General features: G+C 41.4%; 2 protein-coding genes across 2 annotated transcripts in view; one reads left to right on the plus strand and one right to left on the minus strand.

Annotated features, from left to right (window-relative positions):
* Nucleotides 1–19378, minus strand: part of cdc73 (cell division cycle 73, Paf1/RNA polymerase II complex component, homolog) — a 35069-nt gene that overhangs the window by 11903 nt on the left and 3788 nt on the right. Inside the window, exons 6-10 of the mRNA XM_079244293.1 lie at nucleotides 17531–17619; nucleotides 17140–17353; nucleotides 15686–15784; nucleotides 15457–15535; nucleotides 14889–14953 (exon numbers count right to left, since the gene is read on the minus strand). Coding sequence (XP_079100419.1) covers nucleotides 14889–14953; nucleotides 15457–15535; nucleotides 15686–15784; nucleotides 17140–17353; nucleotides 17531–17619 — 546 coding nt within the window. The remainder of the gene's footprint in view (nucleotides 1–14888; nucleotides 14954–15456; nucleotides 15536–15685; nucleotides 15785–17139; nucleotides 17354–17530; nucleotides 17620–19378) is intronic.
* On the plus strand, nucleotides 11476–13101 carry LOC306758734 (beta-1,3-galactosyltransferase 2-like). Its single transcript, XM_079244112.1, has one exon. The coding sequence runs from the start codon at nucleotides 11571–11573 to the stop codon at nucleotides 12822–12824; it is 1254 nt and encodes a 417-aa protein (XP_079100238.1). The 5' UTR covers nucleotides 11476–11570; the 3' UTR covers nucleotides 12825–13101.

Raw genomic sequence — 19378 nt, forward strand, 5'->3', positions numbered from 1 at the left:
GTGAAGATTTAATGATCAATGATCCAAAACACTGAGTAAGCCAAGAGAATATTTCAGAGGTGGAGATGCAGGACGTGTATCTGTCTGCTGGTTCTGCGTTTATTCCCTACTTACAGCCCATTTTATACTCGACGCACAAGGCGAGAACGCAGATGGACAGACTGTTTATTCAAGATGACATGTAACCAGTGAAAGGAACAAACCAGAGAAGAAGAAGAGGAGAAGACGATGCAGAAAACGGCAAATAGAAAGCGCCTGAAGAGAAGTTGAGTAGAAGAGCAAAAAAACTGGTTTTGTTCTTCTACTTCTGGTGCTTTGATGGTTACATTCAGCCACCAGCTGGTGTCAGAACGCAGAAGTGAACTCTGAACTCAGCACTGCCCACTAGTGGGATGAACTGAATGAGCAACTATGGCGAGGTAAAAGACATGCGGCGACGTATCCCAACATATGAAATGGGATGTCCACATTAACGTACATAAAGGAGCGAGCTGTTAAAGTCAGAGCAGAGCTGATTGGCTCTGATCAGCCGCCGTACACACTGTTGTGCGTTAGCTGGAAACTGCGACTGGCACAGACCAGGCATCTAGTTTCTGTTGAAACTTTGGGCCGACAACGAACAGAAGCCAGAAATTCAGAGTAGCCTTCATATGTTTGAGCTGCACCTGTAGGCGGTCCTGGAGAACATCCATGGAAAAAAAATAATCATCATGGTTAAAAAAAAAAAAAAGGAAAAAAAAGAGCAATTGGAGCCAAAAAATGGCTTAAAATAAAGCCAAAGAAGAGCTTCCTTTCATGAGATGCAAATCCAAGAAGATAATTCTCATGAAAAAGATTACATATAAATCCAGTGGAGGGACATTTTTCCAGGAGCAGCACAGCCTCATGATCCATTTCAGAGCTTGAAATGTGGGGTTTTATTCAGTTCAGTAAAGTTACACCTTCAAGCTTATTTCTTCAACTAATGTTTTTTTCTACTTAATATTTGTGCTTTACATAAAGAAGCTTTTTCTTCAAACCTTATTTTTATTCACAACCAGTTAAATAACAATCGGTGCATAGAAGAGGTGTTTAAAAAGCAGCTCTGAAGACGTGTTACAGAAGGGGATGAAGAGACAACTGGCGTGCACCTGCACCGTTTGCTGGTGCATCCAAATCAACAGTATATCGGTAAATCATACGACTGGGACAATACGCTTTTTTGTCAATTTGATTTTTAACTATTTTATTTGGGTGCTGGTTTGATTTAAGTTGCAATTCCCAAGTATTGTCAATTTTTAAACAGCAGACCATGTGAAAAAGTTGCATGATGACCAAGTTCAGACTATGTGATGAGCCAGATTTCCCAAATAAAAAAAATCAACTGTGTCAGTTTTTTAAAATTTATTCAGCAGCAATATTTCTGAACCAGCTGTGTGAACTTATACTCTGGTTTTGCTGCTGCGCTACGTCTAGCTGTTAGCTCTCCATTTACCTCAGGATGACGTCTGGCCAGGTGGGCAGTAACGTTAGTCGTCCTACGGCAGTATACTACATGTCTATTACAGAGTTTACAAACAGCTTTCCACATGTCCAGTTCTGCTTTTCCCTTCAAAACAAAAAAAAGAAGTTTCTTTGCTGCAACACACCTGGAACACATCAGACCTAATTAGCAGACTTGTGCACTAGTTGCAGCAGGTAAACTCCTAACATTTGCAGGACTGTGGCACTCGAGGACTGGAGTTACCTACCCCTGGTTTAAACAAACCCTGTCACTATGTGAGGTTATTATAACTACATTTGTTTCAACACTTCCAGAAATCACTGAACAAGAGTCACCCTGACATCCAGAAACGCCAGTTAGAGCTCCATCATGCAAAGAAGAAGCCATATGTGAACCGGACTCAGAAACACGCCGTCTTCTCTGGACCAAAGCTCATTTAAAATGTTCTGAGTGGAAACCTGGACGAAGATGTGGAATAGTTTGTGGACAGCATGGACGGCGTGTCCTGCAGACTAAAGAGGAGAGGGAGCATCCAGCTTGTTATCAGCCTGCATCTCTGATGGGATGGGGTTGCATTAGTGCCGATGGCGTGGGCAGCTTCCACATCTGGGAAGCTCCATCAATGCTGAAACATCTGCTCCCATCCAGACAGCGTCTCTTTCAGGGAAGACCTTGCAGGTTCCACCATGCTGGACCACATCCTGCATCATCACAGCAGCATGGTGGAACAGGAGAACTGGTCTGCTGCAGTCCAGTTTCACCAGTACAAAACCTCTGGAGCATCATGATGGTCCTGGACTGTAGAGCAGCTGGAATCCTGCATCAGGACCAGAACGGGACAACATTCCTCTCCTAAAACTCCAGCAGCTGCTCTCCTCACTTCCCAGATGTTTAGATAGACGTTAGAGGAGATGCTAACGATGCTAAACATCATCCATCATCCAACTACTTTTTACAAACGTGTTGCTGACATCAGACTAAATGAACTCTTATTTTCCATGAAAAACATCTGGAATACTGTTGATCCTCTTTCGGGAATAAATACAGGTTGATGAGATTTACAAATGAACGTATTCTGAATTATTTACAGACTTTGTCAATGTCTGTAATATCACAATGTTGATCAGGACGCCTGCAGAGCAGTTTCAGACTGCTGCATATGTAAGAGACCCTCCTGCAGCTTCCATTGTGTTAAAGAGACCCCTTGAAATAAAATATTCAGAGCATGATTCATCAGTGAAAACAACAAACCGTGTATGAATATTTTATGAGTTTCTCCAGGATCAGCAGCAGGGATTCTACCTCCAAAACAGCTGGCGGTCGTGTCCACGCCGTCCACCGGTCCTGGAGTTCACGCCTACCAGAAACTGTCCTCCACAGCTGGGATTAAGAGGATTCACATCCACACAATCTTTGTATTTTCACAGGAAGATGAGTAGATTATTAACAATCCCATTTATTTACAGAAGTTGAAGCTGACTTGTTGCTCCAGCTGCAGAGCAGAGTCCATCAGGAGGAGTAACATGACCCAGCTCCGGTGCTTCATACAACCACATGTCCTACACGTAACCTGCGGAGAGCCGTCTGCTCAGTTCATACAGATTACAGGGACACTTCGGCGATTTCTAAGGTACGGTTTCATCGCTGCGCCTGTCTGACATGTCTGATGTCACTCTACTGGTGACCTCTGACTGATTGGTTTTTTGATGCACTTCAATCCAAATTCTGACCAAATTGTTATATTCCTTCAATAGTGTTTTAACTTTCACTTTACATCCATGTTTGTACGTAAACAGTGCAGTAAATCATAGCCAGGAGGAGATTTTATGTAACGTTATGATGTCAGAGGAGGATTAACAGTTTTACTTCTGGACATAAAGTGTCGTCAGTGCAAAATCTTGTTACATCAAACATCTGTCTTACGTTATAAATCATGACTAATGTGCCGTGTGAGATCTCAGAGATCTTCAGAAACTAAATCAAACCAGTTCATCCTGAAGTTGGGAGTATATATTTGTTGATTCTCATCACGCAGTGTGGGAGTTTGTCATCTCTAAGCGATTTAGCAGGTGAATTAATGCATTTTTTCTGTTGCATGAACATATTAAAGTTATTACTCAGTGTCTGCCATCTGAGGTACCTTGTGATTCAATTATGATTTAGGGTGCTATGATTTCATTACTAAACATTTAACATTATTTTCAATGTTTATTTTATTCCCCATCAAAGGGTTTTTCTGATGGGAAAAACAACTCTCTTTTACATCATTAATAAGGCAAAGTTAAAGTTGGGAGCATTTATTTAATGACATATAGTCATATAATGGAAATTCCATACTATATCTTATGTTGATTTGGTGTGTTATACATAGATGTCAGGTGCTACTTTGTATGTTTATGGTAAACATGCATTCTGTTATGGTAAAAGGCCTCACATCAAACTATTCTCAAGCATCAGGTCACAAAGACCTCAGTGTTTCTGGAGCAGGACACTTTGGGTGTATTCACATCAGGATAGTCCGCTAGACTCGGCTCAGCTGTAGGGGGGTGTATTCATGAGGACTGAGATTGTATTCACACTGCACTTTGGTCATATGAGCCAAACCATTAGCATAATATATCCCCATTCCCACCAAAGGTGGCGCTGCACTTGTATTTAGCAAAAGAGGACAAAACCCACGTGAAGAAGAAAACTGTTTCCTTCCGAATCAGAATTCGTTTGGTACATTCACATTTCCCCAAACAAAGCGGACTTTCCAAGCAAACAAACTCGGATTTCAATCAAAATGGCTGATGTGAATGTGTCCTTTGTCTAATATCTGGGTAATCCTCCTTTCGGACGTAAAGCTCTATGTTGCCCATCGGGTTGTCCGGGCTTAGTCATTAAATCTCATCCCACGAGATTCCACTTTGAGGACAGAAAACCATTTTGTGTTTTGGTGCAGCCATTTCGGTTGCCGCTTATGTGTTGCCGTGCTCAACAGAAGATGGAACAAATTCATCCAGAAGCCATCTTTACTTGAACAAGGGTGGTCATGTGACCCCCTACGTCATGTCCGGGGATGTGTAAGCATGCAAAGAAGGGTTTGCTGCCTAAAATATTAGGGGGGAATGGACAAGTTCCCATAAAGTGTCTGGGCAGCATGCAAGACTTATGTTCTGGTCAAACTTTACAGCCGAGTTCCTACGTTACATTATAATGAAAACTATTTTTGAACATTTATCATTTGTAATCAAATCAGTATCTGTTTTATTGCAAAGCACTGATTAAATAGTGACTGTGCTCACCCCTATTATTTCTTTTTAAAAATCCACTTCGTCATCCCATCACAACCATCAACCAAAAACTACACATTTTATTTATTTGATATTTATCCCCCTTTTATCCTCCCATTTACTTGAAGATTCAGTTTTCAAGCAGTGCATTTAGAGCAGGGGTGCGAAATTCTGGTCCTTGAGGGCCAGAATCCTGCAGGTTTTCCATGTATCCCTGGTCTAGCACACCTGATTCCAATCAAATGGATCCAACAGCTCATAAAGATCTGCCCAATGATTTATTCATTTGAATCTGGTGTGTTGGAACAGGGACATATTTAAAACTGTCAGGATGGGGGCCAAGGTTCCCCACCCCTCATTTAGAGGTTGGCTGCAGGATGACACTTGATATGTCCAGTTGTATATGTCCAGCTTTTTCCTATACCTTGAACAAGTTTAGCTGATCTGCATTGTTTCAGACATGAACTTTTCTGGAAAATTACAATATTGAGGAATCTTTATGATTAATTAATTACAGCATTTAATACAGCTATAAATTATTAAATCAAATGTAACTGTGACATCCCTACTAAAATGGCATAAACTGGCTCATAACCCGATGTTTTATATGTTTTATAAAGTTTGTTTTCTTGAAGGAATGCTTCACTGGCCGTCTGTGGCTTTGTTCGTTTCTGGAAACATGTCTTCCAAACTCAGCTGAATGCACGTGGTGAAAATGCCATTTTAATTATTATTTGTTTGAATCTACATCTAATGATAGGCTGAGATGCTAAACACTGATTTCATGGTGGTTTTGGATTCCATCATTGCTCAAGTAAGAACCTTCAACCAAGCGCCTGTCATCTTTCTATCAGATTAGACAAGCTGACAGAAAGAGTGCTCTTCCCTCCCATATTACCCCACAGCATGCCAAACTCACACAAGACTTTATTCCTCTTTCTGGAAAGTAGGTGTGAATACAAATAGGTCAGTAGCCCAACCCCCTCCTCCCTTGTAACAGAGCAGGCAGCAACAGCAGCAGAGACGGCGTGACGTGGTGGGAGAGCGCAAAGCAACCAAGCCGGGAGCTGCCTTTCACAACGAACATCCAACTGACAGCGCTACCTCCTGTTTGTCTTCCTCCTCCCCCGCTCTCTGCCTTCCCCACCCCTGCAGCCCTCTCATAGACATCGCTTCGACACAGCCAAGCGTGAGAGGCTGCTGAATGAGGGAAATGAAAACAAAGACGGATGGAAGCACATCGGAGGGAGAGCTACTGACATGAAAGCGTGAGAATTTAACGGGCAGCGTAGAGACGAGACGGAAAACTGAACGGAGGGATGTGAAGCTGCTGCAGCATCAAAAACATGAAGCTCATTTGACCGCCGCTGCTTGGATTCCAACCACATGATGGACGAGGACAGCCAAAAAGACCTGCAGCTGAACCATCAGGTACAGATTTTTCATCTCCTTTTGACCATGAAGAGGCAGCGACACAGCGCCATCTGAATCAAAGCTCTTGGGACAATGCGCCAAGTCAAACGGACAGACTGCAACACATGTTAATCCCACTTGCGTGCATCTGGGAGATACGTAACGTACTGGAATGCTACAATTACTAAAACTGAACAACAATCCTTCATAGAAGCAGCCAGAAGAAAAAAAAAAAAAAGGGTGACTGGTCACACACTGCTGAAGAAATGAGGATGTGAGGCATCAAGCCTGCGAGATGAAACCAAAAGGGTGACGAGTGTGTGAAAGCTACAATTTATTACACGGACAAACGATGGATAGTACACAGAGATAACCTGTCAGATTAAAATGGGTAAGTTCATGATTAAAGCATTCAGAACGGAGATCATCGGATGCAATCACACAGAGCATGCAGGATGGTGAAGGGTGCGTCTCTTTCTAAAAAGGAAACACATGTTTCCATTTCAGTTAGTATGAAAGAGGTGTGTCTCATCTAGTCCTCGCAAACTCTTCCTCTTGGGTTTCCTTTTCTCTTCTTTTATTTTTTTTTGTTAGGGGAATTGTGTTATTCAGGATGAGGAAAAAAGGAGCATTCCACTTCTGGATCCAACTAAGGGGTTTAGTCTTTTGGCGCCTCTCTGCCTTAACCTGGCTGGATCACCATGGCAGCCAAGTAGTTGTTAACTTGTCCGTTTCTGATGAACTCATCTAGAAAAAAGACACACTCCTTCACCAGTTCATGTTCTGACGATTCCCCAAATGACAAAAGTACTGTCAGAAGTATGAAACCTCCACATTGTGTCACATCGGCTACGGTTACATGATGTTTTTCATTTGGAATTAATAAACCGTAATTAAATAATTCAGAATGAACATATTCTCCTACGAGGTTACATGAAAATATTCATTCCGAATGAAACACGTCCTCATTTAATTTCTCTTCAGAGCGGCGGGTTGGGAAGGGTTCTGATTGGACAGAGGGTACACGTGACGTATACCGGAAATAAACAAAGTTGGCTCCCAGCTTCTCGTCTTTTCAGTCGTAACTTGTAAAAACTACATAATAAGTACCAGTTTCACCACTATTTTTATTATAAATGTGAAGTAGCAGCTCAACACCAGCATACTACTTCACTTTCTGCAGCAACTGAGAAGGAGAAGAAAGATAGACCACCGAACACGGGGGGTAAAACAACGTGCGTCACCAGGACAGGACAAGGTAACGAGCATGCTCAGAACGACCAGAATTAACTTAGAGCGGAATTAAGGTTTACATAACAGAGGAATAAAAATGCGAATAAACCAGCCACTTACATCGGAATTAAGTTGAATTCCGAATAGAAATTTGCACTAGGAATTAAGTGTTTACATGGTCTTTTTTTTTAAAATTTTTTTATCAGTTTAAAGCGGAATTAACTTTTATTTGGAATTAAAACTCCCATGTAAACGCAGCAAATGTGACAAAACTTAACACATGAAAGAAATGTATGACTTAACCATCACCTTGACCTCTTAAAGTAGCACTATAAGCTTTTGATCTTAAAATGACTGTTTGCGACTCATTTCGATGGCTCATATTTATTATGGGAGGATCAGACAACTAGCATCAACGTACTGGCTTATTCAGCAAAGAACTCAAGAAGAAGAAGAAAAGAAAGAGCGAAGTGACAGGGACTTATACTTGCTGGAGAGAGCTCAGAGTGCATGTAGGATGCAAACTGGGTGATTAATTAGACGTTATGAGGGTGTACCATGCTGAGAAATTCTACAAAGTCTAACAGTTGTTCTCTAACACCTGGCTCAGAAGAACTTCATATGAAGTCTTTATTTACCTCTTTAAAACATGCAAAAGGTTATCTAAAAACATGTAAGCTCATATAAGCTCTATTATTGTGCAAGATGTCAGAATTAGTGTAGTGCACAAGGTTTCCTTCCTTCAGCGAGCAGAAGCATCAGATCCGAGGAAAATCTTTAACCACATCAAGATTTAACACGTCTGTAAAGCTGGATGTAACATGACACATGAGGCAGCCAGTGTTACACACTTAGCTGATAAGACATTGTTTAACAAGGCTGGTAGAATGTGGATTAAATAATGTCTACACAGCATTTATTGTGAAATAATCACATCAATAATCAAAGCCAACTACAAATGTTAGCCAGAACAGTGGTGAACCAACAACTGGTAAACTATCTGCTCAGTTTAAACAAGTTTAAAATCCAAATCTGGTCTTCATGCTATTTACTTTTTATTTAACAACAAATGATGACAACACGAGAGATAGGAACAATGAAACATAGAATAATAGTGCGTATGCAGGTGTAACTGTGTGTTGCGAGTATACAGCTCCATGTGTCTGAAGATTAATACATTTTTAAAAAGACATCAACTTTACACAGTAAAACAATTTTTGTTTTTTTCTTATCCATGTTATTAATAACTCCATGTGTTGCATTAGTCACCAATGGCAAGCCTTCCGTTGAATGAGACGTGTGACTAGTGTCCTAAAAATGAGCGCCAAAATCCCCTCCAGCATATTTACTATACATATTTTACAAGTAATGGTAGTAGTAATAGCTACGATTACACCACTACATTTTACAACCGTATAGTAAAATGATCATAAAATCTAACTTGTAAAGTCTGACATGTCACTGAAGACGCTGTAAGAAATAAGTATGCAGAATGTCGACAGCATTACCATGGTGACTATTTACAGATGAGGATGTAAGAAGAGTGTTTATTTCTTGTCCCTTAAAAGTTTGTTCTTCACTGGTAATATCACATCTAACACAGATTAGAAAAATCTTCTGAGGCTTATAGTTTTGTAAATTGGACTGAATGTGTTCACTGTGAATCTATGCAAATCCAAATTACAGCAACGCAATGGGAACATAAATTAAAGGCTGTTAATGAACTCACATGAAGTACCACTCCTCATTAACAATCCAGCATTGTAAAACATGATTCTTACAGGATCCTGTCAACTATGTGAACACTTCTGGACAGAAGCATGATATTAGTCACAAATGCAACAGAGTATGTCCCCGTTCATGCTGGAGCAAGACCCAACAACAATAAGCTTTGGGAAGACTGGTCCACTTTGGGATGAAGCCTTTCCTGGCCTCAGCCATCTCAGTTCTAAAGAACTCAATATCCAGGTGGCCATGTGTAGGTTTCTGTCCTACACATGGCCACCTGGATAAACAGCTCTTTTGTGATGTTTTATTAATACTGCTTTTGTTGTTGTAATGTTTAAAGGGACTGCCTTCCTTGTACGAAATATGCGTTTGATGAGCTCTTTTCACTTCAAACAGTGGGCATCATAACAGTTTATGGCTCCAGACGAGCTTAATCCTCTGCCATTACCACTCCAGGTGTGGAGCTCACTGTCTTGAACAAAAATGACCCCTCAAAAAATACTCAAGTAGAAAATAGTTTTCTTGCCCCTTGTCAGCAAACGAGGATGTGATATCTGAGCCACTGAAAGCGTGGAAGAAGAGAGGGCAAGGTTACCTGTCAAGCTGTTTGCTAATATTTAAATAAAGATAATGTTTCCCAAGAACAAATGCCAGCAAGAGGTCTACATCCAGCTAGAAAAGCTAAAAAAAGACTGCTGAGACTTCAGTTTAGTAGATTTCTTTCAGGGGTTCTTTCCCCTTCCAGTCTTTATCCAAAGGAACCTCCTTGGTGTTTTTTCTAACTACATATTATACTACTATAAAGAAAGGAACCAGTACACTAGTATAACAAAATCCTCTGCTGACAGCCTGGGAAGGTTATTTTATATTCTATAAGCCTCCTACCCTTCCATAAATGTTTCCAACTTTGTTAAAACAGGTGCTGGCAGATCTACATGCAGAACATTGAAACAGTGCCTATTAAGTGACAGAATTCAAACATAATAATTTTGATTTAATGACCTAAAATCAACATTGAATTTGCATCTTTTGCCATCTGGGAAGTGAACTAGCATTACTGGGATTACTTCATTAAATAAGCAGCAAATGAGCAAAAACATGTTTTTCTGTGGTCATGCCTGGACGAATGGAGGTATGAAGAAGAAGAATCTACTCATGTATAAAAGACAACATACTTGGTTACATTTGTGCCAAATTTCATGCTTCAATCCAGATGTGACCAACTTGTGTGTAAATCAGCTCGTATCTCCTTGACTACCAAAGGCCCATTACTCAACAGGTTTTCTTACTGAGACGCTCCAACAACATACTTCAGCATCGGTCTTGCATCCTGTCTCTTCTCTGAGCCCTGCCCAGCCAGTAAAAGTCAGTCCACTATTGACTCTTGTCTTACCTCCTTGCTCTACCCCTTTCTCTCCCTTTCTTCATAAATAATATTCAACAAATTCAAAAACAGCCATCCATTTGCTAGAATGTAACATTGTGCCATAAAACGAGCTGCTGCTGCAAAGTGAGCAGGAAAAACAGATGTGGCGTGCTGCTTCTCAGCCAGGGACGCTCCTGGACACCATCAGCTCCAGGAATGTCCACAATGAATGTCAGTGTGGCATCAAAACGAGTCAGAAATGCACATTTCTAAAAAGGAGTTACGTCGTGCAACTTCAATGTATTCCTTTACTGAGAGCCATTTAATTGTGCCCTGAATGAAAGATGGGTTACACATTTTTATCCTTAGTTCAAACGCTAAACAAAACTTTATTTTTTTTTATTTTACATTTTTTCTTCCTTTTTGAAGTGTTAGAAAATAGTTAACATGGTTACAAAAGTAAAATTGTCACAATCTTCAACAGTAACAGGATGCCAATTACTTACTTTTTATGCAACATACCTATTTTTAATTAAATTAATTTCGGTCACCAAACAGTAGACGACAGTTAAAGGGTTAGTATATATATATATATATATATATATATATATATATATATATATATATATAGTATAATTATTATTATTATGACAGATTATCTTTCATGTAATCCATAAACCTGTAAATTATATTTCCAAACACAGATCTATTAATTCATGCAGTCACAATCAGGGTTTATAAGGTCAATATTAATATAAACGTGTGTTTAATCTTTAATTATTACAGAATGAGCTGCGAGGATTAGAACTGGAAAGTTATAAATGCAAACAAAGAGCATCAGAGAAAGAATACGATGTAGCACCTAAACCTTATACCCCTCGCTTATCTTTATATGATGAATACTGACAAATGTCCCTTCTGGTTTGTCACCTAGGTAACCGCTGGGCTTCAAGAAAGAAATCAATGTGTGAGAAAGTAAGAAAACAGCAATGAAATGCTTTTAAGAGACTCGGCTCGCAGTTTCCAGCGGCTCCTCTGAAGACCTGGATCAGAGGTGTAAACCTGCAGCATCATGCAGTGGAGGCGACGTCACTGCTGTACACACACTGTTAAACTTCTGTACCTCCTCTCGCTGCTGGGAGTTCTGGTCTTTTTGGTCCACCAGGTGTGGCTCCCTAAGCTTACTGGTTTGCCATGGTGGACAGGTTACCCTGTGGTGTACGGAGGTGGGGGGCTTCATACGTCTAAGGCTAACAACAGCAGCCATCAACCAGCATGGAGGTTTGTCATCATTCCTCAGCAAATACTCAAGACTGAAGTGAACATCAGCTCTCATGAGAGGAAGGGTGTTTCTTCACTGCAAGGTGACACAGAGGCAGCTAACACCAGCCAAAGTGAAGGGGGGGACGCCAATAGCACAATATCACAGGGACCTTTCACATATATCATCAACGAGCCAGACAAGTGCACAAAAAACCAATCTGCTCCGTTTCTCGTGCTGCTTATCACCACCGAGGCTCGTCAGGTGGAGGCGAGGAACGTCATACGGCAGACCTGGGGAAACGAGAGCGTGGCGCCGGCTCTGGGGTTTATCCGGCTCTTTCTGCTGGGGAACAACGATGGAGAGCTGGGAGCCCTCCAGCAAAAGATGCTACAAGCTGAGAGCAGAAGGCATCATGACATTATTCAGCAAGACTTTCTGGATTCCTACAAAAACCTCACCATAAAGACCTTGATGGGAATGAACTGGGTGGCCATGCACTGCCCGTTGGCGCACTACGTCATGAAAACGGACAGCGACATGTTCGTCAACACACATTACCTCATCTATAAGCTGCTCAGACCAGAACTGACGCCCAGGAAGAAGTACTTCACTGGCTACAACATGAGAGGCTTTGCACCCAACCGAAACAAAAACAGTAAGTGGTACATGCCCCCGGCGCTCTACCCAGGAGACAAGTATCCCACATTCTGCTCTGGGACTGGTTACGTCTTCTCTGGAGACATGGCTTCCAAAATCTATCACGTTTCTACAAGTATCCCTCTCCTGCAGCTGGAGGACGTGTACGTTGGCATATGTCTGGCTCAGCTGCGAATCGAGCCGACGCCGCCGCCCAACGGCTTCCTTTTCAACCACTGGCGAGTGCCTTACTCCAGCTGCAAGTACAACCATCTGATAACGTCGCACGGCTTTCATCCCAACGAAATACTGAAACTCTGGTACCACCTTCAGACCAACAGAAAAAACGCCTGCATCAACATGACGAAAGACAGAACGAACAGAGCTCACGTAAACAGAGTGTACGGGGAGAAACTACTTCACTGATGCCGTCAACCTACTGTACTAGCGCGTGTACTTTCTCATTTTACGTCAAGGGATTTGTTTATCAGTGTTTATCAAATCCTGTCAGAAAACCGACAATTTTCTACTAATGAGATTAAATCTTTGCGATGAGAAGGGAACAACCGGAAAGCACACGTACAGTTATATTTGATCAAATATCCATTTGCTGTGGTACAAAATCTTATTTTTCTCTGTGTTTAATAAACCGATGCAGACAGGCAATAAATGTTTCCACATGTGCACCAAAGAGACAAGTCTGGGTAAACAGCAGCACAAGACTGACACTGCAAAACAGTACAAGTTAGGATTTATGGAGAACAGTTCTTGCTCTAGATGTGGAAGTTATTTTTCTGTCTGGAGTTTGGACCAAACTTTTGACAAAAATAAAGCATTTGTGGAAAAGAAAAAAAAAAAAAAAAAAAGAGGAAGCACCCCTAGACGGTGACCAATCATGTGTCTCCTTTCAACAAATACAATAAACCCACTGAAGCGATTCATGTTTTCTGTCGGGACTTCATTTAGAAGAAGAGCGGTGTAATAATTTCACAGACACACACAAAACATAAAAAATACCAGGTTGTCCTGCATCTGCCTTTTACTGGAAACCAGTTTAATTTGGTGGAATCCAGAAAAGATGTCAAGAAATGCTGACATTAAAGAGTCAATGATTTTTAACGGCAATGACACTGAGATCAAAATATGTGGTTTTAATGGAAGTCGGCGAGACCCTGAAGGCCACCAGAGGAAGAATCATCGAATTAGTTTTGTGCCAAACTTTGACATTTAAAGGGGTTTAATTACAACCTTGTTACATTCATTTTAGAAAAGATTTTTATAATGTTTTTATGTTTTCTTTTATTTATTATAAATGAATGATTTAGATACTCAAGAGTTAAACTCCTGGAAAGGATGAAGGTCACCAGAGAGGCTGTAAAAAACTTTTTAAAAAAAAGAAGAAAAAAAAAGAAAAAAAAAGAAAAAAAAGTATTTTAAAAATGTGTCTAAAAAGAAGTTAATTTAAGAAAATTCATGGCTTGAGCAGCAAAACGCTGAAATGATCGGAAAGAAAAAAGGTTGAGAAAAATGGAGAGAGAAAAAAAGGTGACATAAAGGGTTAAATGAGAAATGTAGAAACAGCAAGAGCTTGAACTGTTTAAGGGCTGACAGCTGAACAGCATCGTGTCTGCCTGCAGGGCTGCAACATGTCCTGTTGCATTTAGTGTGAAAGAAGTCATGCAATCGCCAAGTTCACGACCCACGACTCCAGATGTTTAGAGACACGCAGCTGAGTCATACCGCATCCATTAACACACTGCCTTACAGAAACCCCCCCCAAACCGCTGTTTTAGATGAAGAAAGTTGACTAATTTTCTATCTTTAGAAACAAATAATAAAAACATGCAGAAGTAGATGCGACTTTAGTCAGTTTTCAGCTTCTTGGACACATTTAGGTTTTTCCATTTAGTCTTCATACATTGGTTTGTTGTAACAGAGTAAAGTGTGAAAACAGACAAAAACCATCTGTTTATTGCCAAAAATCAGCAAAACACAAAAAGAAACCTTGAACTTTTCTCTATTTTCAAAACATTAAAAAAAAAAAAAAGTTACTTCATTTTTATATTTACTTTTTATTCTACTATAAAATCTATAACCTAAAATATAAAGTAGATTATATCAGCAATTTTTTATATTAAGATTCTTAAATTTGATGCTTTACCATTAATAATTAGTCAATTATGCAGTGCATTAGCCTGGAACACTGATTAGATGTAATACAACATCCATAATATTACTAAGTTAATTAAATCTTCTAATTTAATGAAATGAAAAATACTTTCTTAATCCCCAAAGGGAAATCCAATTAAATTCAATTCAATTGTAATTATTATAATATTAGAAATGGTATAATAAGGAATGATGACTAGTGAAACTCTGACCCCTTATCTGACTTTGACTGAGAAACCTGATGCTCTGCGCAAACAGACACGGTGTATTTCAGGTAGCAGCGACTGAGGTCGAGCGACAGCACGGTCGCCATGTTCTTACCGTCACTGACTTCAGGGTCATGCCGTGGTAGGTGCCCATGGTGTCGATTTTGAAACCCTCCGTTTCTACAAAAGAAAAACTGCAATGAGTGACAGAATGGCAGCAGCTTAATTCTAAATCTAAAAGTATAAATAAACAAAGTTAGTTTCCTCTCAGCGTAGCGATGTCTCTGCAGAGCAGACACGACCATGACACCTCTTACAGTGCAACTCAATGACAGATAAAAGTATAACCATGCCAACTGCAGACTTTTCTTGGTTAATACTAGAAAATGCTAATTTAGCAACTTGCATCAAATCTACAGCAAATCTGGAGAAAACACTGAGCTGACCTGAACTTAAAGTTGTATAATATAAATGAGCACATGACAGAGATGCTATCGGATGCATTGCTTTATCAAGGCAGACTTGTAGAGGCAAGCTGAGCTAAAACCCTTCTGGTTTAGCATCAACATCCCTTTCATCAATCTGGAAGGTCAGAGTTCCTCATTCTTCTCCTGCTCGTCCGAGTCGACAAGCAGCTGATTTTCCGTTGATTGGAACTCATCACTCGGTGAAAACAAGCTCACCTTCTTTTCCTTTGAATCGCTCCTGATCGTATCTGTTGTAGGCCGCCGGGACTGGCTGTTTGTTCCTTAGGGACGGGTCCTGAAGCAACATGAAGCACAAGTTTAGAACTTATGAAGCTGCTTCTGACTTCAACACAGTTCTTTATTCTGGCTGTTTTCCTGTCAGATACAAACAACCACGAGTTCAGCTCCAGCAGGCTGGTTTACAGGTAGGAAGTCGTGCTTTTACCACTTGAGTGGTGTTTTGTGCTGCTCTCTGTTCTGGTGCGCGACCTTCTTCTCTGGCTTTCACCGACTGAAGGATGGCAAAGATGTTCTTGGAGAAGTTCTGCATGAAAACAAACCAGACGATACAGGAGTTAAGTAAACAACACAAGCTTTAATCAGGTATCTGACTCTATATTTCTAAAAGAGAGCACCATCAGGTAGAGAGGGGAAAAACTCCTTTGTTCAGAGACCAAGCAGTAAACAACCCAGCAAAACTAAGACAAAAGCTCAGAGTTTCTGGTTGTTTAGTGAAAATCTGACATGAAACAGAAGCTTTTGTCTCCACCTGGTGGTTAAAAGTGTCTCTGAACGTTTTCACGTTTTATGAAAGAAGAATTCCTCCTGCTCAGTTTAGTTCACAGCGATAAGCCATACACACTCCTGTTTGTGTGGTGGCAGAACAAATAAAGATCCAGATCAAACCGATCAACATGTAAACTCATTTTGCAGAGTTTAATGTCAGCAGGACATCCTGAGCTTCGGGGGGGGGGGGGGGGGGGGGGGGCTTGTTACATCCTGCACTAAGGTGAGAAATCTGTTCTTGTTCTCGAGGCTGCAGGAACTTTCTTCAGGTTTATTCATCCTCCACGCGAAGCTCCATCTGCAGCGGGGAGGGGTGTCTGCTTATGTGCAATCAACCCGCTTGTTTCATTTTCAACGAGCGACTTTGTTGCGGGTCGTGCACGCGGCTGTGTCCGAGTGTTTTACTGCCACATGTAAAAATATTTGTACTTTTTTTTTTTTTTTAACCACTTTCATCAGCTGTTTTATCAAAACAATCCGTTTTAAAATCCGCTTCGTGCTTTCACCGTTTTAACCACGCCCACCTCAAATGTCCCACCAATCACACGATACTTCTCGGAGCTCCGCAAGAAAAAAGAACTGTCTCCAAACACGTCTGTGAGAAGAAAATGACGTCATTTTCTTCTCGGAGACGCGAGAGCAACAAAGTTGTCGCTTCTTATGGAGGATGAAACGAGCTGAAGCTGCATTTCTGTAAAAGGAGGGACGCTTGCCTGATCCCTGAGCCGGATCTAAGAGGCACCGACATGCAGACTTGGAGAATTCTCTCATGTCAAGCAACTGATGATCGATTTGCAGTGAAGGATGTAGAAAATTTGGCGTGTGGTCCAAAGGAGGGGCACGGGGTCCCAGCAGGGTGGGATTCGTCTTCCCACAATGAACAGTGGGGAAAAACGCACGTCTGCACTCATTCTGTATGGAAGCCGTGATCGCACGTTTAACACTTCTTTTATGATCTATCAGTAGAAAACAAACTTTGTCCCCTCCCGGTTCCTAAATTAAATAGCAAGATGGCGCCTTGTGAGGAAGTGGAAATAAAATAAACTTTCTGATGCAAACAGAAAGCGTCCAGACGTCCGTGTGCCTGGATGAGACCTGCTTCTTGGATCTGACCTTCCCAGTGCTCTGGAGAATGGTCGTCCTGGTCCTCCACACCCTCTCGCGGCTCACGATGTCCCTGGTGACGTCCACCTCCGCATCCACAAAGCTTCTCTGCTTCAGGGTAATGTCGTCGTCCAGATCGGTTTTGATGGTTGAACGCTTCTTCGCCATAATCTTGGCTTTGATGGCTGCGATTTTCTCCACCGACATGGCCTCAGACAGCGATCTGAAACAAGCGGGGACAAGTTCGGACCTTTTGAAGCGGTACGCAGACATCAGCGATTAGAAAAGCGGGACAGTCAGAGCCATCAGACTGATCCGGATCAGATCTCACATACACCACCGTTTAATAAAAATAGCTACCTATCTCAGTCCAGGAAGCAATGGCTCTGATGTGTGGTACCTGATCTGATCGGTCTGCACGATGCCCTCTTTGTGGCCCTCCAGGCGGGCCGCCAGGCGCTCCTTGTCCAGGCGAACTCGTTCCTCATCCTAAACGCCAAAGTAACATCAACACAGTTACTTTAGGACAGAAGTTAATCTCAGTCAGATGAGCTGGAAGCAGGTTCACATAGAATCACACACACACACACACACACACACACACACACACACACACACACACACACACACACACACACACACACACACACACACACACACACACACACACACACACACACACACACACACACACGGTCTGCATCTGTGGCAGATGAGCAGCCAGGCAGAGCTGCTGCCTCATCACCTGCAGGACGGACTGCAGCTTGTTTTCATTAAAAAGGCCGTTGGCTAAACTGCTCATCACTGCAGACGTAAAAGATGGACAAGTAAAGAACTTCCGTTTCTCTGGTTACCATGGTAACAGCCTCTGCCCATATAATTAAGTTACCCCAGTGTGTCTGAATCCAGGACCCCCCGCCCTGCATGTTTTAGACACCTCAAAACATTTGAGCCACATTATTGAACTTCAAGGTCTTCTTTGAAGCCTGTTAAACCAACCCTGTTATTTCATTCAGGTGTGTTAAAGTAGAGGTTACCTGTATAACACGCTGGGGGTGGGGGGGGTCCTGAGAGCCTGGACTGAGAAACACTGAGATATCTCAAAAAGAAAGTCACTGAGACAGCGACTTAAAGGGACTTAGTGGAACAATTGTTGGTGCATTATGACGACTCGAGGAAATTTTGGTTTGTTTCTCCACATGACAGGTGAGCCGGTAGGGAATCACCATCACAAACTACAGCTACTGGTAAGGGACAAACATCACCGACGCGGAACGAGAAGGCATTTTTCCTGCAAGAAGACGCGCAGTGATTGAAAGGCCAGAGAAGAAGAACTGCGGGAGACTCACTAACCCTGCAAGACAGGAAATCTGACGAACTGTCACTAAAACGCAGGACTGTGCAGCGGCTGGTTCAAAAAGAAGAGGCGCTACAATATTCTTAATGTATTATTATACATTGTTATTATGCATTATTTGTTTGAATGTGATAAACGTCAGTGCCGGACGGGAGGAATTCTTCCACAGTGAAGCACTTTGCAGCGCTGCAGCTGCTGATCACTGCTGAAGGCGACATGACACATTATTTTCTGACTGGTGATGAATTCATTTTCCAATAAAAATCACTTGTATGTTTCCATTTATATTATATTCCATCTTCTGTGATGTAAAATACATAGAGAGAAATTCCCTGACGGACAGTATCTCTTGTCCTCTGCAGCAGTCCAGCCTGGACATGTACAGCTCAGTCGGCCAGAGAGACATTTAAATAAAAGGAATTTCTTTCATCATTTCAGTCTGAAATGCAAAAACAAACAGAAGAAGACAGGTGCTGCAGATCTGAGGAAGCAGCTGCAGCCTCAGCGCCAAGCTCTAAATGAATCTGAAGTGAGAGAAACCGTTTCAGATGGTCAATAAATGGCTGTAAGTGTGTTATTGTTTCTGTCATTCCCACTTTGCATTACAAACCATAGTGAGAAGCTGAAACGGGGAATCTAATCAGTTACTTGTGAAGTATTGTTTACTCATCGATGTTCCTGATCCAACTTCTCTTTGGAACACAAGTAAGCAAACTGGTTACTGGGTTTATCCAGTGAAATATTAGCTGGGATTTAAACAGTAATTCACACTCCGTATTACCTACGTGCGCATTAAATGTGTTTTTGAAATAACACCTGATAGATGTTTATGACCATCCTTCTACAATAACAGATTTATCATCATGTACATTTTAACATTAGTCAAATGAA

The sequence above is a fragment of the Telmatherina bonti genome, assembly GCF_933228915.1.
Source record: "Telmatherina bonti genome assembly, chromosome: 7".
Lineage (NCBI taxonomy): Eukaryota > Metazoa > Chordata > Actinopteri > Atheriniformes > Telmatherinidae > Telmatherina > Telmatherina bonti.

What these genes read in the sequence shown, in the direction of transcription:
- LOC306758734 (XM_079244112.1), top strand. Translation starts at nt 11,571, where the DNA reads ATGCAGTGGAGGCGACGTCACTGCTGTACACACACTGTTAAACTTCTG.